The sequence below is a fragment of the Anguilla rostrata genome, chromosome 11 (assembly GCF_018555375.3).
Source record: "Anguilla rostrata isolate EN2019 chromosome 11, ASM1855537v3, whole genome shotgun sequence".
Classification (NCBI taxonomy): domain Eukaryota; kingdom Metazoa; phylum Chordata; class Actinopteri; order Anguilliformes; family Anguillidae; genus Anguilla; species Anguilla rostrata.
Window position 1 is genome coordinate 8,130,727 of NC_057943.1, and position 20,375 is coordinate 8,151,101.

The 20,375-nt window shown below is 42.4% G+C and overlaps 2 protein-coding genes across 3 annotated transcripts; both read right to left on the reverse strand.

The window, feature by feature from the left end:
• Nucleotides 1-3,739: 3,739 nt before the first annotated feature.
• Nucleotides 3,740-8,889, reverse strand: srm (spermidine synthase). 2 transcript variants are annotated; one of them, XM_064300851.1, is made up of 8 exons: nucleotides 8,638-8,889; nucleotides 7,258-7,378; nucleotides 6,839-6,931; nucleotides 6,589-6,742; nucleotides 6,260-6,343; nucleotides 5,825-5,970; nucleotides 5,547-5,669; nucleotides 3,740-5,368 (listed from the first exon to the last, which is right to left on the reverse strand). In XM_064300851.1, exons 1-8 carry the CDS (start codon nucleotides 8,766-8,768, stop codon nucleotides 5,351-5,353), a joined length of 870 nt encoding a protein of 289 aa, XP_064156921.1. In that variant the 5' UTR covers nucleotides 8,769-8,889; the 3' UTR covers nucleotides 3,740-5,350. The 2 variants fall into 2 exon arrangements, with proteins under 2 accessions (XP_064156921.1, XP_064156922.1); XM_064300852.1 differs by lacking the exon at nucleotides 8,638-8,889 and adding an exon at nucleotides 7,618-8,562.
• A 1,070-nt stretch (nucleotides 8,890-9,959) lies between these two features.
• exosc10 (exosome component 10) lies at nucleotides 9,960-19,803 on the reverse strand. Its single transcript, XM_064300850.1, has 25 exons — nucleotides 19,626-19,803; nucleotides 19,122-19,258; nucleotides 18,867-18,990; nucleotides 18,648-18,752; nucleotides 18,163-18,328; nucleotides 17,932-18,040; nucleotides 17,507-17,582; nucleotides 17,214-17,324; nucleotides 16,667-16,810; nucleotides 15,971-16,161; nucleotides 15,588-15,744; nucleotides 15,310-15,458; nucleotides 15,006-15,056; nucleotides 14,762-14,873; nucleotides 14,331-14,378; nucleotides 13,890-13,965; nucleotides 13,105-13,211; nucleotides 12,914-13,006; nucleotides 12,754-12,828; nucleotides 12,040-12,145; nucleotides 11,304-11,377; nucleotides 11,021-11,189; nucleotides 10,749-10,813; nucleotides 10,403-10,479; nucleotides 9,960-10,260 (listed from the first exon to the last, which is right to left on the reverse strand). The coding sequence occupies exons 1-25, from the start codon at nucleotides 19,749-19,751 to the stop codon at nucleotides 10,230-10,232; spliced, it is 2,679 nt and encodes an 892-aa protein (XP_064156920.1). The 5' UTR covers nucleotides 19,752-19,803; the 3' UTR covers nucleotides 9,960-10,229.
• Between the last annotated feature and the right edge of the window lie 572 nt (nucleotides 19,804-20,375).

The window sequence follows — 20,375 nt, forward strand, 5'->3', positions numbered from 1 at the left end:
CACACCCCTATGTGACTCTGCGCCATGTAGACCCCAATTTTGCATCCCGCTCCCCCTACCCCTCCTCAACTTGCATGAGGAAAATGTACCTTGTTCTTTGCCTACAGTAAGTTTCGTAGGGAATTTGCTTCTCAAAGTCAAAATTTGGGTAGAATTGGATTATTTATTTCATCAGTATATATAAAAAAATACACTTAAAAGAATATTTCTGTGCAATGCTGACTGGAAATATATAAATACCAGATGCAGTTAGTCTGCAAGTATTCTGTTTTAGAAGCAGGTAAAGATGGCTAAAATAGAGCTGCAATAAACCTTCTCACAACACCTACTGATTAGAATCGAACTGTCTGTCAGTTTCAGTAATGACACAAATTCCTTGCGGTGTCTTGTAAAACAAATACAGACACATACTGTGTGTCTTTAATGCTACAGTTCATACCAGCCCAAGGGTGAAGAGAAGACAAATAGGTCAATACTGTTACCACTGGAAGATAGGAAGTTAAAAATAACGCTATGAGATTGTTATTCATACCAGGCCATTAGTTATGCTGAAAAGGAATACAAAACCACTGTACTAATCAGTGATGTGCACAGCGAGCGAAAACAATTGTTCTGGTGAAGAATGTTAGATAACCCGTCATTACTGGCAACTGTGCACTAGGTGACAATATGTGCATGAATTTACACAGACTAAGAATACTAAATATATATATAAATATCAAACTATATCAACTACCGAATAAATAGAACACAAATTCATGCTGTCAAGGATGGGTGGATACACAGTCATATTCTCGCTAATGTCATTTTTGGATGACATCATTTTGGTTAATCTACTGTAAATCTAGACATAATCACTGTTATGTTTTGAAGGGAAAAAAAAGATCAGCCAAGTTATTTACTTTCAAATATGCATATGCAAATATTGAGCACCCTGTTATGCATAGTAATTGCTATTTAATGTAATTTTATCCAAAACTTGCACAAGACTGTACATTCTGATGTATTTTTCACGTTTCCGAAGAGAAGCAGACACACAGAGAAAATGTTGCAGACTATACCGAGCTTCACCCCCCACACCCCAGAATTTAGGGATTTAATTGAACTTAAACCTCATTCATAAATCACTCAATTGTACAGGCCTACTGCAAACATTCAGATATCAATATTCATCCAAATTCAGTACATCAAAAATTTACCTGTACGGTCAAAAGCCTTGCGCTCACTGGCAAAGTCACTGGTAGATATTAAAGCACATGGACATGATGACGGACAGCTAAGTTCTCAAACTTGTGCGGTGCAGAGTATTATATTTAATAGAACTCTGGACTGTTGTCTACCGTATCAATAAGAAAATTCAGAGTATAGCTGTAGGCTATTCTTTCAGTCATTTCTATTGATACCCAGTGGATGGAAAATAGTTGTACTAGCCTACATAAACCTCGCTTCACTCCAAAAACCCTTCACATTTAATGATCATGATCTATAATTGAATCTACATAGCCAATAGCGTGGATCACATCTAAATTAAAGAATGCATATATTGTTAAGCAGAAGGAAGCAGTAGACTTAATAAAAATCACAGTAATGCCCCCCAGAAAGCCTGAAGTCAACGTCCTATTCATCAAATGAAGTTTAGTTTTATTAACAGAAAATGGAGTGGCTTTAACAGGGCCTCGTAGTATTTGTGAGAGTTCCACAATGTAAATTGCAGTAGTAAATCATTCCCAGAACCAGAAATGCACGTGTCATATGTCATTTGGTTTAACGCATATATTAAATTAAAATACGTTTGCCAGATAGAAAGCATTATTTCAAAATTTCTAGTTGTTTTCATTTCCCTATAAGTGGTAGCTTAACATCATCTGTCTTGTTTTATGATCTGGCATCAAAGAACATTAGTTATGGTATGAGAATTTAAAATGTTTAATACATAATATACAGAAAATAACAGTATTTAAACATTTTTGATGGGGGGGGGGGTGTTGTAATGACAAATATATGAATGGTTGACACTCAAGTAAAAAGTTCTCACTTTCTTAAAATGTTTAGCCCTCTGAAAACCTTATCAGCCATTTACCCAATTGCAACTAGTGCGATGCATATTCCCTACGGTGGAAATGTAAATAAATACAAACTTAAATGTGAACTGAATTAAATCCATGATGTTACCATGAAATTCAAATAACTCCCGGGTGGACCACACAAGTGGAGGCTAAAAAAACATAAATGTGCTTTTCCAGCTGGGAGGATTTCCACAGATAGTTGCAGTATTTCTAACATGGCTGCTACACGAATCAGACTTGCATCCTTCCCCGGCAGCCATATAAACACTCACTCATTCATCTCGCGTCAAAATGATCCCTTTCCCAGAGCAAAGCTTCATCATACGCTGCGTTTGAAGAATTCACGGTAAATTTCCCTCCGAGTTGGACGTTGCATAGTGAAAACAGGGAGAGCACCAGTGCAGCACCCTTAAAGTTACAGGCATGTTGTGAAGATTGAGCTCCAGCAACATTTTTATTTATTTATTTTTTTGCCATGGACCAAGTAAGAGTTCATTGCCATATCTTTTCACCCAGAGCTTTTATTTGCCATGAAATAAGGCAAAACGTGTGAAAGCTTTATGGCAAGGAAATCCAAGTTATTTCAGTGGATGAAGTTGATTCTGCTTTTCCCAAAGGCCTGTACTGCTCCAGTTGTCAGTTGTAAATTCACTGACATGTTTACATTTTTATTTAATTTAGTCAGAAGTAATCTACGCACTTTAGTTAGTAAAACTGATTTATTTATCAAACCAATAATGGCTAATATTTAACCATAAGGTGACCACATCAGGTCTTAGGTCTTGACATGAAAATATCTTACCTTTCTCCAATATTGTGGTCAGCACTAGATTTCAAACAAAGTGTTTAGGAGGATATAATCCATTATTATAAGTCCTGTTTAATTTTCTAAAAAGAGACTTAAATCTCTGAGAAACAGACAAAGTGAATCCCTTCAATAGATAAAGGTCCTAATTTCACTGTGCCTGTGCAGGTGAGATATGAGAGACTGTTCTGCAGGTCAAATTCTTTTCTGCAGGTCAAATTCTGAAGCACTGTTCATTCAGTTGCACCAAAGGAAAGAGACTCATAAACGAGATTACAAAACCTTTTAGCAGATCCACAGCGGACAGTATCATTTGTATTATATGTTGCTTGTCAAAAAATTAACCGTGGGACAGAAGAAAAAAGTTACTTGCCTATACCCACATTCAGAATTTTCTAAACAATGTCTGCTTTTGTTTTGCAGCAAACTGTGCGCACATATACAACCATTTATCTCACAGATTACGTATACTTTTGGACAAGGGTCACCTAAGAAATCCAGGTAATTTTTAGACTGTGCATCTCACTGTTAAATTTTTTGTAAGCCATTTGTAATCCAAGTGCTAAGCACGCAGAGGATGCCATCTTGTGGTTTTGATAATTCTGGGGGTTTGTCTCACACACAAACAATCAATGCCACTGAAATCTGCAGTTCCATACTCAACTGAAACATTAAGCACATGCAGTTGTAGAATTCCCTGGGGGGGGAGGGGAAGGGGGTTATCAATGATCAATATTTAATCAATAATCTTTATACCGTCAGCGGATATTTAGTAAATATACAAGCTGCAGTTCCAAGAATCCACTGTAAAATAAAACTCTAACCATAAATCTAAGGCTGTAAAACATTAGTAATATTCTACTAAATATTAGTGATTAGGGGACATATATCTTTATTTGAAAACATGGTTGCAGGACTTTACAATGTAATGAACTGAAAAATATGATTACAAGAAGTACACATCAGCTCCCAGAATACTCACAATACATGCACAGGTAAGACTGAAGCGCCACCCCAAATACCACTCTAAGCACCCTTATTTTAACGCAGGAAAAAGCCTCCGATTTCCAGTTAATGAAATTGACAGACAAATTCATATTTTACAGGGTGTTAAAACATGATACCAATTCTGAGCTTATGTAACATCAATTCCCTGTGGAAAGACGGCAAGGTAAGCCTTGCAAATTAACAAAAAAAACATAAGTGCACAAATATTTGGAGTGAACTTTTACTTGATGCAACATTTCTGTTCTTCATAAACCGATCAGAGTTGGCATACAGTGGCTGCAGGATTTTAGCATTATAGTAAACAAATGTAAATTTGGTTATTGAATAACAAATAAAATAAGGTATTAAGACCAGTGAATCAATGGCAATGATCTGGATTTCATTACGTAAACCAGGAGTCTTGCATTTATATAACCGTTATCTCTGACAAAGCAGGCATGGATAATCATTTCCCTTAAAATTTCGCTACAGAGGTCAGACCTGTTCTGAATTTACATGAAATGTATGTTTAAAGGGTTTTGTATGTTCACATTGCTTTGACAAACTTCACAGAGCTGTACAGAGTGAAAAGGGGTCTTACTTTAAACCCGTCATTTCAGCAGATTCACTCTGTACAACACGAGTATCACCAACCACCGATTTGTTACAGCACGATTTGGATGACTGCACTGTATGCGTGCGCCATGGTTTCTGAAAAACAGATTTCCTCTTGGTCACATGTGAGTCCCTGATTCACATATTCCATAGATATTTTCCCATGGTGCTAAAATTTGTTTACAGATGGGGAAGAAAAAAAAAAAGAAAAAAAAAAAAAACATTCCAAGGGATTTACTACGGTCCTTTGGATCTTAAATATGCTATAAAAATCATCTCATCATCTCTTGCAAATATGGGTTTTAGCGTGGTAAATATGGGAGATTTTTTGAGGCGCAGAGCCAGTGGAAACGTGGAGTACTTAAGCGCAATTCTCTTTCTCATAAGAACTCAATTAACTGTAAATTCCGAGCAACACTACATTTATTTATTGTAATCTGCAACAATTAAGTTCACGACTGGAGATGCTTCCTGTACCGCACTGAGGGAGTAACAAACCGGCCCACGGCTCTGCACCAATCAGGCGCATCTCTCTGCGACCGGTCGACCGACCATGTCTTTTTACGGCTTAATGTATGCGGCTGATGACTTCGATCAACAACAAAAGGACAAGAGAAAATATGTACAAAAATAAAAAAATGTAAGACTGGAAGGAAGAATGGAATCTATTACTTCCTCAAACGTTCTGAGTTCCGCGGGTCTTCCCTGCCCTGTCAGAGCTGGTCTTCAGCGAAGCTCCGCCCCCCCCCCTGTTTGGCGGGTGGGTCAGGGCAGAGACAGACTGGCAAAAAGGTTCAAGTACTGCAGCTGTTGTGAGGGGTTTGTTCTGTTAGCGCTCATGGTCCTGTGAGGAATAAATCAGCTTCTCCATAGAAATTTATGCTTCACTTAGAACCTGAAAAAACGAGGGGGGGGGGGGGGAAGGGCGGGTCAGCACATAATGCAAGGAAATCGCAGGGCATAATCACACCAGGAAGTGATTTCTCTTTTTTTCCCCCCCACTTAAGAAACGTGACCCGAATGGTATCACTGTGGTTAACTTAATCTCAGGACTGCTGCCCGGAAACGCTCACCTTTCTTGCGAACTCGGGGAGAATGAACGCTGCTCTGTGGATCTCTGGGTTGTAGTACTTCAGGTTCATACTCTCCACCTCGTCCCTCGGCAGTTCTCTCAAAGGTTTCCGGAAATCTGTCACCTAAATGCACAGAGGCAACACAACGGGAGGACAGACAGGTCCCCGACTGTAGTCACTGTGGCCCATGAGAAACACAGTACGCAAGGCGGCAGATTGGCTGTGTTCAACAGATAAAGGGGGGGGGGGGGGGGGAGACAGAAAGCCACATCACTCACTGGGTTTTTACTGCACAGCATGAAACCAATCTGACCACTGGGGTAGGTGGGGATGGTGCAGTAGGCGTAGTCCACCACAGGAAACAGAGTCTTGCAGAAGGTGCGCATCTCTTTGATCAGCTCCAAATGGAGCCACTGACACTCCCCTGTGGAGGTTAAAATAAGACCAAAATGACCTCACAGTCCTCTAGCATTCTCCTGTATGTGCCCTGTTGTCTTCCCAAAAAGCTACACGCCAGTCTTCCTGGGTGACTTTAAATGATCTGAAAACCGTCCATTATTCGGTTCGTCAAAGAGGCAAAAAAAAACACACCGGCGAATTCATTCTTGCTGTCATGACACATTACTGTATAAGCCCTGGCGTTTCAAACCTTTTTGCGATGACTGGAGGGTGTGACATAGCAATTAGCGATTGAACATCAAACGGCATGTCACCTTGGCAACAGAGAATCCCACCATCCTGCAGGGCTGTTTTCATGAGCTGGTAATACGACTCCTTAAACAAGCTCTCAGCCGGCCCTGTAGAGTCCGCCCATGCAGAAAAGAAGAAGGTAACAGGTTAATGAAACCTTTAGTCTTTTAACTTTTTTTTTGACCCACTGACTTATCCATACAGTACAGTTTCCTGACAGTTGCTTTAGTGTGACGATATCAGTACACCACTCTGTAATCCACAGTGCATGTATATGTATATATATATATATATATATATATATGTGTGTGTGTGTGTGTGTGTGTGTATAAAATTTATTTTTCTTTCTTACCAACAGGGTCAGATGAATCAGTGATGATGACATCAAACGCATCCTGGTTCTGTTTCATGAACTCAAACCCGTCTCCCACGTGCAGAGTAAGTTTAGGACTGAAGAAGCCCTTAGCCATCCCAGGAAGGTACTTCTTAGACACATTAATGACATCCTAAGAAAAGAAACAAATCCTTAGATAAAATACGGCATTCATACGAGAGAGAATTAATGTGTAACAACAACATTCCTGTATAACTGATTTCTGTACCTCATCAATCTCACACTGGACCACTGACTCCACCAGTGAGTGCTTCACCACCTCCCTCAAGACTCCTCCATCTCCTCCACCAATTATCAAGACCTGGGAAAAGGTGAGCACTTTCACTTTTAATAAAGCAACTCAAAAACAGGTGGCAGTGCAACAGAACACAAAGGAAACTAGACAAATGAATTAATCAAAAGCTTTGGATCCTGGTAAGGGTACTACTAGTCTGAGCGTAGTCTAGTCTAAACTAGAATTGTTTCTGAATACATTTCATTATATACAGGGAAAAATAAGCTATGTTCGGTTATTTTGGGTGTCGTCATCTTCTGCAGCTGCACAAGTAAGTAAGTAACACTAGCAGTTTCTGAGTGATCCACACCCAATACTCTACTTCAGGTAGTTCGGCGAGTGAAATGAGCTACCTTTTTAGGGCAGGGGTGGCAGCACAGAGGGAGATTGGCAATCATTTCTTGGTAGGAAAACTCATCACGTTCAGTACACTGGATAACGCCATCCAAAACGAGAACATTCCCATAGGTTTTACTGTGGAAGATGAAAATAAAAGTGTTTAATTTTTGTTATGCAAGAGATACTGAATAGGGTGTTCGCAATGCATCTCAAGGTAGTGTTCGGTCATGCTTTGTGGTAGCATATATTGCAAAGCAATGGGATTTGAATCTTAGAGAAGAAAATTTTTCTGGATTGGTCTCATTTTTAACACAAAAATGAACCTTGCATACAATGAATTTATTTAAGTGTATATAGGGGTCGAAGTAGCCTACCTGCTAACTACTCATCGGCGACTTCCATTCACGTTGCTAACTAATGTGTTAGAAATTTGCTCACTAGCACCTACTGAATTAAATTTTACATACTATTTGCTTCTTCACTCTTGAGACGGGAACTGTTATTTTCTTTGAAAACACAAACATTGAATAGATCAATTACATATTTTAAACAAAATTATCTATCCATGTGGGCACCACGTAGCTGGCCAGCTAACATTAGCTATTGAGTAATCAGTGAATAATCCAAAGATAGAGATCGGCAGGTGCAACATAACCACACGTCAACACAGCGATCAAGTACGAACAAAGCTTTATGTGAGTTACTGCGCTAATGTAGCTAGCTTGCTACTTTATGTACAAACAAACTTGTCAGTTTGAATCAGCAATGATGCAACATAGCACAAATAACTTTGACAACCCCTCACACGTCCAGTCTCACATCCATATTGATTCTGTTCACCGATTCACTGATCGTGTACCCGTTGCCACTTCATCAAACGCCGCCGACCTACATCTCGGATAGCTAGCTGGCTAAACTAGCGATTTAGCTATTTAGCCTTCAAGTTGACTGAATTCTGTCGGATACTCAGCCATTCAGAAAACAAGCTAAGAGTCAATTCCCTTGGTTGTTAGCCATGGTAAACTACTAGCCATCGCTACGAGGAAAGCACGTAGAGTTAACTAGTTAGTAGGTATAATTCCAGGCACCGGTTTCAATATGATAGCTAGCAAAGCTAGCTAGGCTATGCGTTCTATTCTGCATTAGTTGCCTGTGCGGTTACCTTGACAAGGTTGCTAGATATCTACCTTTCAAGAAACAATTACCGCGAGCTGGTAGGTTACATGGCTATAAATATTTTCTAACAAACTAGCTGGTTACGGTAGCTAGGTTCAGAACTCGGGTGGATAGCTAGCTGGGTAAAACAGATTAATAAATACCTGTTATCATTACCTTCCAGGTTATTCTTCTATCAACACACGTTGATAGATTAAATATAAAACAAAATAACTGACCTTTTAAAAACCATGACATCCTGAAATTTAGATTTTTGATGGTACAGAACCTCTTCCACTTGAAGACTCATTGCTTGTCCAGGCCACAGTGTACATGTCTCTGTGAACCAGCCGTCCTTTAAACTATCCATCGTAAATGTGTGTAGTTAGCAGCTAATGGGTTAGAAACGTCTTCGTGTCAAAATGTAGCAAAGTATTAGCTAGTTAGCTAAGTAACTAGCTAGCCACCTCCTGTGAACTCTCGGTAAAGGGACCTACCCTGTACCCAGCCACCTAGTGTATCCACCAATAGACATTTGGGCGGACCTATAGGACGCGTCACCCAGCGAATGATAAAAATGCGATGACACGGAGGTGTTGGAACTGGCCAATGCAGAGTAGGGTTTGTCGGAGACAACTGGGTTAGATTGTCCTCCAACATGTCAGGAGCCCACGTGAAAGCCCGTGTGGATGTGTTCCACTGAACAACATCAGCGCGTGGTTTCGCTGGTCCACTATGCTTGATTTGGTTTCTCTTCTTTTTAACGTAAAAAGCAATGCAACCCGTACTTTAACTTGCTGTCTTTTTTTGGAAAACATGTAACCATGTTACTTGCTGGTTCGAATGACTCAATTCGTAGGCTAATTGGTAACATTTTTCTGTAACTGGAAACGTTGTTACTAATCGCAAAAGTACTACCGGTAGCACATATTTAGTCATGTCTTTCGATCTATGCCACCCGGACGGGAAAATACTACCACAGGTAAACTGTGCTACTTTAGTAGCCAAATAAGTGCCTTAGCAGAACATACTTCTGAGCTAATTACCTGCCTTTCATTGATGAATCCAACAACTATTTAAATAACATTCCGGTATCCCAGAGATATAGTCGCCTAAAATAGGCTCATTACCTGTAATCGCAATTTTCTTGACTGCAAGAGAAGAACAGTACTACCAACATAAAACTACATGTTTTATACAAATAATAATATAGACGCACTGGTCCTGAAACAATAAGCAGCGTATAGTGACGGATGGCCTAATTAGCCCAACGAGAAAATCCTACCATTCTTGTTTTATCGGAAATATTTTAGCTAAAATCTGCGGACATCTTGGCTCTTACAAGACGGCAGTTTGACACTCCTATTATTAGTTGACCTGCAGGCCAGTAAGGGTGATTACAACAAAAGTGAGCCATTTCCCCGCCTATGCCTGTTTTCCCACTGAATGAATATTTGCCCAGACCAGGAGGAAACACGATTTGCCATAACATTGCCAACTCCTCTGAATGACCAAGTGCTGTTATCTGTTCACTTGAAATAAAAAAAGCAAAAACACACAGTTAACTAGCAAATACTGGGTTTATTAGTTTAATTTCTAATAAGTGGCAAGAGAAGAAAAAAAAAAAAAACATCAGGACATCATTTTAAAATGCCACAGAGCTGGAAATGAGGAATTCTACCTTAATTTAAATATTGGTATACACAACATATGCATACAATTGGAAGGCATAAAGTTCCACAAAACAGCCTTTTTACAAAATAAAAATTGTCCAAGAAACAGATGTGTTCCATTGACAAACTTGCAAAGATGAATGCAGTCACATGATGATCTATCTTTTGGGCCAATTTTGTCTATTCCCCCTGTAAAAAAAAACAACAAAAAAAAACAACACAAATTAACAAGGACGATTCAGAGCCAATACCAAGTATAAGAAAGGCACTTCTGAATTGGCACCTTTTGGGAACATTTAAAAAGCAGTTTTTTATTTAGAAAGCTGTTTACCTCTCAGATTTGCCAGCCAAGTAAGACATACTTTTGTTCCCGGCTGAAGAGTCCCTTTTTTGTCCCTTTGGATTTCTCTACACAAAATAAAAAATGCAGCATTTATGTTTCACTTGTTAAGATTACCATGCAGCTTTTGAAAAAATGGAACAAAACACTGAGAATATAAGAAAACATTAGATGGCCATGATATGTATGATAGAGCATGATAGATTACGTTATGCATAGATTACGATATGCATGTGAATAGAGGACCAATCATTTACAGTAGAATAAATGTACAATACTTCCTTTTTGATGTGCTATGCTTGCAATGACAAGTACAATTGAACACAAAGTGAAATACCTTATTCCTTGGTTCTGCGGCTTGTCGATTCGGATCAAACTGCATGGAATCCTTGGCTCTCCCCCCTGAAAGAATGCCACAGCCAATCGGTGAGCTCGGCAGCACGAACGCACTCAACCGCTGTAAAAAAAAACTGTCTGCTACATCCGATACCGACCCGTACACTGTCAACTGCGTTAAGAGAAACCTCGTCTGAAGCAAAGCATGCCGGGGAGAGATGAATTAAATAATTAAAAATGTCGATCTAAAAAGGTTGCGGATTGCGGTCGTACCAGCGAAAACTTTCATGTCCGACTGGCTGTAGTCGAAGGGCTTGAAGTCGGCCTGTGGAGGGGGAGGTTGCTCTACCACCGGCTTTTCTGTGGGTTTGGGCTGTTTAACTTTAGGTTTTGGGGTCTCATCTTGAAGATCGCTGGGTCTCCTCTCCCGTTTCTTTGCTCCCTGATTGAAGTAAAAAATAAATGATTCAGTCCCAGCTACTTTGTCAGTAGACAGTGTTCATTACTCGACAAACTGCATTGGTTTTATGGAGTAGGTTTATGGGACAGAACATACTAATTTTTGCTGCCTGACAGTCAGGACATCCTGCAATGATTCCTGGTATGTCTGTTGAGCCTTCTTCCTCTCCTCTGAAAAAACAAATCAACCTGTTAATGCCAACATCATACCCACCTGTACTAACAACATCACCACAGCCAAACGCAGAAGACTGCAATGCAGTATGTACATTTAAAAGGATATGTACAATGAGCTTATGGGGAGAAACAAAGGGAAAAGTATGTACACACACTCGCAAATATTACCAGACGTGAGGTTTAACAAACTCCTTTCATTGACTAAATTCAATAAAACCTCTTTTAAAAACGACAAATACATTAGTTACATTAAGGCATTTACTTATCCAGAGAGAATTACTGGTGCATCTAACAAGGCAAGAAGAACAGCGCTACGTCTAGAAAATCAATTAAGCCACAGACAAATCTGAGTCAAATGTAGGGACAAGCACTCAGCGAAGACACTGCCAGGGTCACTTTTAGGCACAGGCAAAGTGGGCGGTCACGCTTGGAGGGGGGCAGAGCGAACGGGTCCGCAGTCGCCATCCACAGCCCACGCCCACTCACCCTAATCTGCAATCCCATCCCGAGTGGCAGAGAGGCCAGATCCGTGCCTGTGTACTTGCAGCACATTCGCTAACCGATTAGATGGCCAGCAGGGTATGCTAAGAGTGGGTTGCGGTGGGGGTTGCTATGGGGGTGGGGGGGGGGGGGTGTGGGGGTAAGCGTGGCAGTACCTGCAGCTCTCTGCGCCTTCTCCCTGGCCTTGGCTCTGGCCTCCTGCTTGGCCTGGGCCTCCTTCCTCTGCTGCTCCAAACTCTGCAGCTTCCACCGGTTCCTGATCTGCTCGCGCGCGGAATTACAGTCAAATGCAAGAGAAAAGAATTCCTGAGTCACATACAGTACGCGCAGTGAAGTACGACTAAAATGCTAATTTTGGGTGCATCATTTCTCGGAGTGATGTACATTTACTGTGCCTTAATCAGAAACAACATTTGGAATACAATGTACTGTGTGTCAGTGTCTTGTGTTCCCTCTCAAGTGCATTGCTTCTCATAATGACGTGATTTTTTCCCCCCCAGAGTCCTATTGAATTACAGTCCACGTCTCGAGGAACAATGTGTAGGCGTTATTGCACTTCACTCCAAGAACCATTAGGGGGCGCATTAAACGTGATCAAAGCAACCCTGCTTTAATCATAGCAAACAAATGAAATGCACAGTCCTGGGCTGGGTTGAGAGGCATGTCCCATTTTCAAAGCCACTCAGATCTTTCATTTGGACTCAATAGGAAAAAAAAGATTACTCAAAACACATTTTTTTAAAAATCAGTCTCACAAATTATAAACTGATAAATTACATTGAAGATTCCATCGCGCTAGAAACACCACAGTCCTTCCTAACATTTGACAGGTGTTTGTCGTGTGGCTTTAATGTGAAATTCAGACTTACCTCGTACACTTTGGACGACGGGTCGTACTTTGCGTTTTGCGAGATGTGAATGTTGCTGTCCTTTGAAGGCAAATACTGGAAACAAAAAAAGTTAAATTAGAGGAGAAGGAGATTGGTTTTTAGTCACGGTGCAGCGTGTGTCATTCTCATTACAGCTCACCATTCTGAAAGGGTTCTGGAAAGATTCCATTATGCTGCAGGCTTTCTGCTGAGCGACTGTGAGGTGAATTTCCTCCTTGACTCCGTCACTGTCCTTAAACAAAAGCAGTTTGATAAAAAAGGATGATTGTTACGATGTTAAGAAACACACACGGTAAATGTGCTTGTACTGATGAAACGGTCTGTTCTTACTTCAAACAGTGTGATTTTGGCTGAAGCTACGAGACCGCCCAAATTCTGCGTGTTCCCGATCTCGTCCTCGTCCTCAGAGAACAGCACCCCTGGTTTAGCCAGAGAACCTGAGGGAAAGACACACAAACCATAACTGCCCTGCCACCAATGTGCGTATGTGGCTGTAGCAGCAGACTGGACTACTGTCTGCGCTGTCCGTAAGGTGCCATCTCATCAATTCACAGCCAAGCTGCCAAATTCACAAGCCATTCCTTTTTAAAACTTTGCAGATAACTGGAACATTTCCTTGGCAAACAGTGGGAACCACACAAACTCATTATTAGTGGGAACTCATAATTAGGCTTCAGAAAACACTGCTTCTTTTGTTCAGGGCCATAAAAGTTCAGCCACCCCTCTCTCTCCCTCTCCCTCTCTCTCTCTCAGAATCACTCATTCACAAGATTTTGTAATATTAGACGCAACAATGCGTGCATTATTTTTTAAGCTGCCATTGAGTGTGTGTTCGCACACACCATTTTCCCTTACTGCTCCCACCCCCATCTATACAAGGAGGTTTTAAATGATGCATTTGTACAGGTTTGTTAGCTCAGAGAGCTGGTGGACGGCAGATTGATGAATGGCGGTACATGGTGACACAATGGTATATGACGAAATACTGGTACATGGTGGTGGTATAGTTAGGGTGGGGGTACAGCAGGGGGGGCGGACGTAGCATGGCAGCCCACTATTAACTTTTCATTGAGGACAAACGGGTCACATGCAAATGATCCCAGGTGTAGTCTTACCTGGGGAGGAGAAATCCGGAAGATCGCTTTCAGAGCCACGGGACGTGTCATGTGGTCCAAACAAGGTACTTTCGGACTACGAGCAAGACACGCAAAAGAAACAATACAAGATACACAACAGGGATTAGCTACAAACCACATGACAATAAAAATGTGTTTCTTGAATCAATTCCACTTGAAGATAAAACATTAAAGGTGTGTGCAGTGACATTTCCTATATTTGTGCCTGCTAGAGAGAAAACGTGTGCCCAAGGAATGCATATAACATCAGATACCAATGCTGGACATCCAAAAAAAAAGGCTGTGAGGTTAGAAGAAAAACAAAGGTTCAAAACGCAGTGGCATGATATTTTAAACGGGGAGGAGCCACACATTTGGGACCATCGCCAGTTACACAATGCACAGAATGCCCTGTTTCCTGCACCGTGAACTTTTACTGACCTTTCTTTTTGGTGTCAGTGCTTTTTTCTTCTCCACCAGTATTTCAGCCTGAAGACAAAAAAAGCAGAAAATAATCCTTAAAAAAAAAAAAAGAAGAAAAAAAAAGGTAAAGCCTTGCCAGGCCAGTAATCACCGTGGCAACCAGGCAACATGAGAATTAGTGCCTCGATTCATTTTGATTGTCTTGACAAATTAACCGGCGGCTAAATCAGCAGGCTGACAGATGGGAAACGGCAAAACCGGAATTCAAGAGGCATGAGCCTCGGCTATTATGAGCCTCAGACCCCATTCACAATCAGCATATACTCATGTGCAGGAAGAGCACTGGGCCCCATTTTGCAGTGGGTTAATAATCCTGGAGCCCGTTCAAAGTGCCGCGCCCGCTGTGGAGTGAAGCTCACAGTCGGGCAGTGGCGTTATGGGCCTCTCACCTTGAGGAGGGGCATGTCCCTGGCCTGCTGCACCAGCAGGTGGAGCTCGTTGACTTGCTGGCGAACCAGTGGAGGCACGGGGTTACAGCACGCAATGATGCCCTGGGCCTCTCTATGGAGACATGGGGACAGGAACACCACCGAAATCTCCGTTAGCAACCGCATTCTGAGGTCCGTTTTTGCTCATCGAAACTTCACCGTTACTCAGTGGCAAGCAAAAGGTTCACGCAAATGTCGAACTCACTTGGGCAGCTCTTCAGATATCTTCATCAGCATGTGGTTGGGTAAGATGTACCTGCAAAATACACCATACACAATTTTTAGTTTCCAGATGTGCCGTTTACCACAAATACAGGCCTACAGTCCACTCTTTCTGCAGTAAAATAACGTGATACACGAACACGATCTAACAAAAAGCATATCACAAAAGCCATCCACACTGACAGCCCACCATCTGTAACGGGCTACAGGTGAATGACTCAAGGCTAAGCCAATGAGAAAGCAGCATCTGTGGGTGCAGCTTGTGGGAGTGAGTCTGGACGCGGTACCCTGTGCTCTCGTCTTCCCGCCTGGCCAGCTTGTCCCTCCAGGCGTACAGCAGCCTGAAGGCGGCCAGCTGCTGGGTGTTGAAGCTCCTCTTCTGCTTCCTGTACAGCTCCATGTACGAGTCCTCCGTAAAAATGGGCTTCAGGTATTTCTGCGGAGCAAAACGAAAACAAACACAGGAGGTAAATGTGCTGACAGCAAGGAAAATTCGTTTTTTTTTTCTTTCTAGTTGCAAGTCCCAAGTCTTCTTCCGAGCCCACGGTCCAGGAGACGCCCGTACCTTGAGAGAGATGTCCTTGCTCCTCTGCCAGACCACCTGCAGGAGAGTCGGCTGGCCGTTGGACACCTCGAACAGGTCCACCCTCAGGCGGTCGTAGGTGTACAGGAGGTAGTGGGTGTCTGCCCGCGCGTACTGGTACATCTCCTCCGGCAAAGGCCTGGGAAAACAGCAGGTGGTCTTCAGTTTCTCACTGCGGAACTGGCAATCCATTCCGTGGACACAAGTCAGCAATGGGAATGTGAACTACACACCATCTCACAGATCTGAATGGAAATGATGGGACCTTACACTTTCCCACAACCAGCATAAAAACAAAACAATATTACAGAATACAGAAGAGGGATGGTGTCAGAGATTCATGATAGCCGCGCTCTCCGGATCACCTTATCCTCCAGTCGGCCAGCTGGTAGCGTTTGTCCGCGTTCACGTCGCAGTACAGCTTCAGCAGGTGGTCCAGCGAGTTCCTGCCGAGGTTGAGGGCCCGGGCAGCCTGATGCGTGTCAAACATGTTGACCACGTACAAGCCAAAGTCCCTCTGAAGCCACTCGATATCCGAGTCAGCACCATGGAACACCTGCAAATTCAGCAACGTTCAAAACAGGGCCCTGAGATGTCTTCACTTTCTAGCCAGTGGCACTGTCAAACACCCATTACTGCCTGCGGCAACCACAAGAGATGTGTGTCTCCCCCCAACTGACAAACAATGCCACAGGCTGGAACTGGTTGCTCCAGGATCCAACCTGCACTAGCTTAAAGCCCCTTCAAGAACTGCCTGGGAGGGAAGCATCATTTTTCAATGGTTAATGGATTTTGTTCCCCCTGATCATCAATAAAGTCCCAGTGCTCAAAAACACAAAGGGCCTGATCTACTAAGACCATATACAAAACCTTTTACTAATTACTAACTAATTACGCAACCAACAATTGCTGCAAAACAAATGTAATGACAAATCATTGGTCATGTTATTGATTTTGCATAGTCAAAGAGACCCAAAGTATCCATATCTCAAAAGTGTGAGAAACTGCATTAGCTAAGCGCTACATAGAGCAAAGAGGAATGGGGGGGGGCGGGTAAAGACCTTGACGATAGAGGGGTCTGTGAAAGTCTCGTTGAGGATGTACAGCTCACTGCGCAGTTCCAAGCAGTCAATGATGAAGTCCTCCTCTCTTGTGGAGATCTGCATCAGGCAAGTAATGCCCAGGAAGCTCCTGTAGGAATGATGCTAGACGAGGAAGCAAGAGAGAAGATCACAGCTCCACTCCGGAGGGAGGAATAAACAGTCGAACAAAAACCCTGCAGCTCTTCCCAGGTGCAGGAAAATGTCAACGGATATGAACACTGGGATCCGTCTCTCGTCACTGGGATACTGATGTTGTGCCCTGGAGCAAGGTGCTAAACCTGTACTGCTTCAGCATATATCCAGCTGAATAAATAGATACTATTTAAAAAAATACAAAAGACATGCAAGTCACTCTGGATGAGTGAACCTGATCGGCAAAATGCCTATAATATAATACTACCTTAAACAGGCTCACAGCCAAACTACCTTGAATTCTGAAGATTAGACATTTTCAGTAAGGACACTTCTCTCCAGGTGTGGTGTACACAGAAGCACAGGCGTTTACCTCAAGATCCACTGCAAACTCAGAGCTCTGGGCCAGCTTTTCATTCAGGCCCACCAGATCCTCCAGGGTATCCACAAACAAACACTTGGTCTCAGGGAGGGGTTTGTACATCTGGAACACAGATAGAAAAGAATACACTGAGACTCAGTGAAATTTTGCTTTGGTTTGTTAGGAATATTGCCTTCATGATTTGCTTAGTCTCCTTCTATGTAGTCATTTTTTTCAGCTCCCCCATCTCCCCATCCCCCTTTTAACAGATGGGGTATTAGTAAAGAAGTACTTTTGAAACATACCTGGGGTTCAGGTTTTGAAAGCAAACTCTCTGGTATGGTGAGATGATCCAGTTCATATTGATAAGGATGCGCAAACCTGTTGGAGTGACAACATGATGTTAGTTTTCTCAGAAAACTTCCCTTGAGAAAGAATTGTCAGGAGAGATGACTTAGACTGAACTTAACTACTGCTTGTATTTTTTGCATAGACTGCGTTGTTGCTGTTCTTGTTTGTGTTAGTGTTAATCAGATTAACCTACAGGGTCCGAGTTAAACTATGCGGTTGTTCCCTGCACTTGGAATGGTACTTCTCTCTAGGCGTTTTCGACACACTTGTTCCTGGTTGTGGTTATACACTTTGTTGTACGTCGCTCTAGATAAGAGCGTCTGCCAAATGCCTGTAATGTAATGTAACCATGCACATCTATCACAGATAAGCCTCCTACATGTCCTCCATGTGCTCCTGCGTCCGCTGCTGGTGGATGAAGTCAGCCAGGGCTGCAGGGACGTCCAGGTCCTCCGGCCTCTCCTTACGGATGCGCTTGTTGGCGAAATCTGGCAAATCAACAGGAACGTCAAACCCACGGTGACATCACGAGCTGTGAGGTTAAAACTATGCATCAACAAACCAGTAAAACACAGCTGGGTGGAATGAACAGTCTGTAGAGGACACTCACACGAGGGGAGCGGTTTGATGGCATTGGGCTTGACGAATATTTTGGGGACAAACGGGGTGTTGCTGTGGTCCACCTTTTCCCTGAACTTCAGCTGGGGCCTCTGGATGTTCTTGGCATGCAGGAGGCGGAAGGTCTCGGACGAGCCCCCCTGGCCAAAATCTCTCCCCTGTTCATCGGACACAGCAGATTTGAATGTGCAGATCGCGCAGCATCATATGAAATGGCGAAAATCATGTTTTGTGAGGACTCACTCAAAATGTGAGGAAAAACAATGTTACTTTAACTGTTTAAAATGGCCCCCCCTGCAGAGCCATACGAATCAAGATGGGAAAGATGCGGTGGGATTTCTTGCTCTTTTATTAGCCGGCCACTATAATTGCCACTAAACTGATGTTAATTGCTGTAATAGGTTTCTGCAAACCAAGCTGAAAGAAGCTCCTCCTGCCCTCTTCCTCGCGAGACAGACACGTCTGCCTTGGGCTCACCTTGCGATTCCAGCTGGACACAATGGTTTTGGGAGGCTGAATCCCAGCAGGCATGATGGGCTGTTGTGTCCTGTTCACTCCTGATGCCTCATCAAGCAGGATCCCCTACACACCAAGCCACACATCCAGAGTATATTTATGCTTCTTCAACAACAACCATCTTCTTATGCATAAACCTCTTATGGTAAATCAATCTATGGTAAATAAATCTGTACATACCACTTTCTCCAGAATGACGTCATTAGAATCCACCACCAGGTCGAACCGCTCTTCCAGGCCGGTTAACTTATTGCGGTCTCTCATATGAGCCCTGCAGCCATGGTACTGCATTAACTTGCTCATGCTGGCAAGGATATGGAAAGACAAACAATCACGAAATGCTCCCTCTAAAACCATATGTGTCTGGTCAATAGACATCCTTAAGATGAACTAGACGAGGTAGCCCTACGCAATATTTTCCCAACGCCGGCTCACCAATGCAGTAGTGCATCTCCTTGAGTTTCACAAAACTCTTGGAATCCAGGGAAGCTGCGGTAGAAGTCATATTCGTCCCCCGCTTGGGGAAGGTTTGCAGACGCTTTTGTGGCAGTGACAACCGTCCCCAGTCCATACTGCAATAAAAAATAAATTTCTTTAATTACCAGTGCTTGGTTCGCAAGTTAGTGGCTCGCATGTGACAGTCACGTCTGAATATTAAACTGCTAATGTTACTTAACCAACAAGCTAAGCAGTGAATGCTTGTTTTCTTCACCATATTCGTTACTGTTTAGGAAGCACACTCGCATTAACTGTATCACCCGACTCTAGGTACCTGACTTGCCAATGTGCCGACATTACAACGTGGATACTTTGCTAGCCCGGTGCTACGATTCCACGCCAGAATTGTAAACACGCGTTAGCTTTGCTAGGTAGCGGTACTTGCCTACAATCGTTGATCTTTTCACAAACAAAACATATTAGCTACGTTCTTCCACGTACCTTAACAAATGCGTCTACGTCTTTAAAACCTGGACAAAACTCGGGGGATTGAGCCTCCGGATCTTCGGTTGATGAAGAATTACTGCTTGATTTCATTTTTCCCTTATCGTGCCCCAGCGCGTCCATGTTGGACTTCGCAGTATCGCGAGAATTGAGGTCTTGCGAGAAGTGAGCAGATAGGCAGACAGCCAAAAACCTTTTGCACGATTACATATGCTCGATGTCTGTCCCGCTGTAGTTTAATTTATGGATTTTATTTTTATTTATTTATTTATTTGTGCGCCAGTGCCACATATTGACAATATACAACATTTGATTGCTAAATTTTTAACAAATAGGCATTTACATTCCTGGACGAATGATCCTGTTAGAATAACAATAAAAAAGTGTGCGGTGCTGATATATTGCAGATTTCAGCAAAGGTAACTTTTTTTTAGAACTGCACCTGTATGTTTTATATAACGCTATATACTTGGAATGCTCAGTTACTCAATCTTACCACTGGAAAAATTCTGGTGAAAGGGTTAATGCGGGAAAGCTAATGTATGTAGCTGTCTGGATGAACCTAGTACAGCATTTTACAGCCGATAATGCGGACATGGTATGTTAAATGGGTGTGACATTAATTTTTTTTAAACTTTAGAATAAATGCGAAAAAATGTTCCTGCATAAGATGTTGCATTTTTCATAATACCTAACTCCAATTATAGTGAATATGCCACTATTAGATATGCAGCACTAACTCTCTGT

Coding starts and splice junctions, on each gene's coding strand:
- srm (XM_064300851.1), bottom strand. CDS start 8,768: ATGGATAGTTTAAAGGACGGCTGGTTCACAGAGACATGTACACTGTGG. Junction 6,743..6,838: donor TCCAGTGTGAGATTGATGAG/GTACAGAAATCA, acceptor TTCTTTTCTTAG/GATGTCATTAATGTGTCTAA. Junction 5,670..5,824: donor TGCTGTGCAGTAAAAACCCA/GTGAGTGATGTG, acceptor CTGTGCATTTAG/GTGACAGATTTCCGGAAACC.
- exosc10 (XM_064300850.1), bottom strand. CDS start 19,751: ATGGACGCGCTGGGGCACGATAAGGGAAAAATGAAATCAAGCAGTAAT. Junction 18,329..18,647: donor TGTCCAGCTGGAATCGCAAG/GTGAGCCCAAGG, acceptor TCCGATGAACAG/GGGAGAGATTTTGGCCAGGG. Junction 15,057..15,309: donor CGGGAAGACGAGAGCACAGG/GTACCGCGTCCA, acceptor TGTATTTTGCAG/GTACATCTTACCCAACCACA.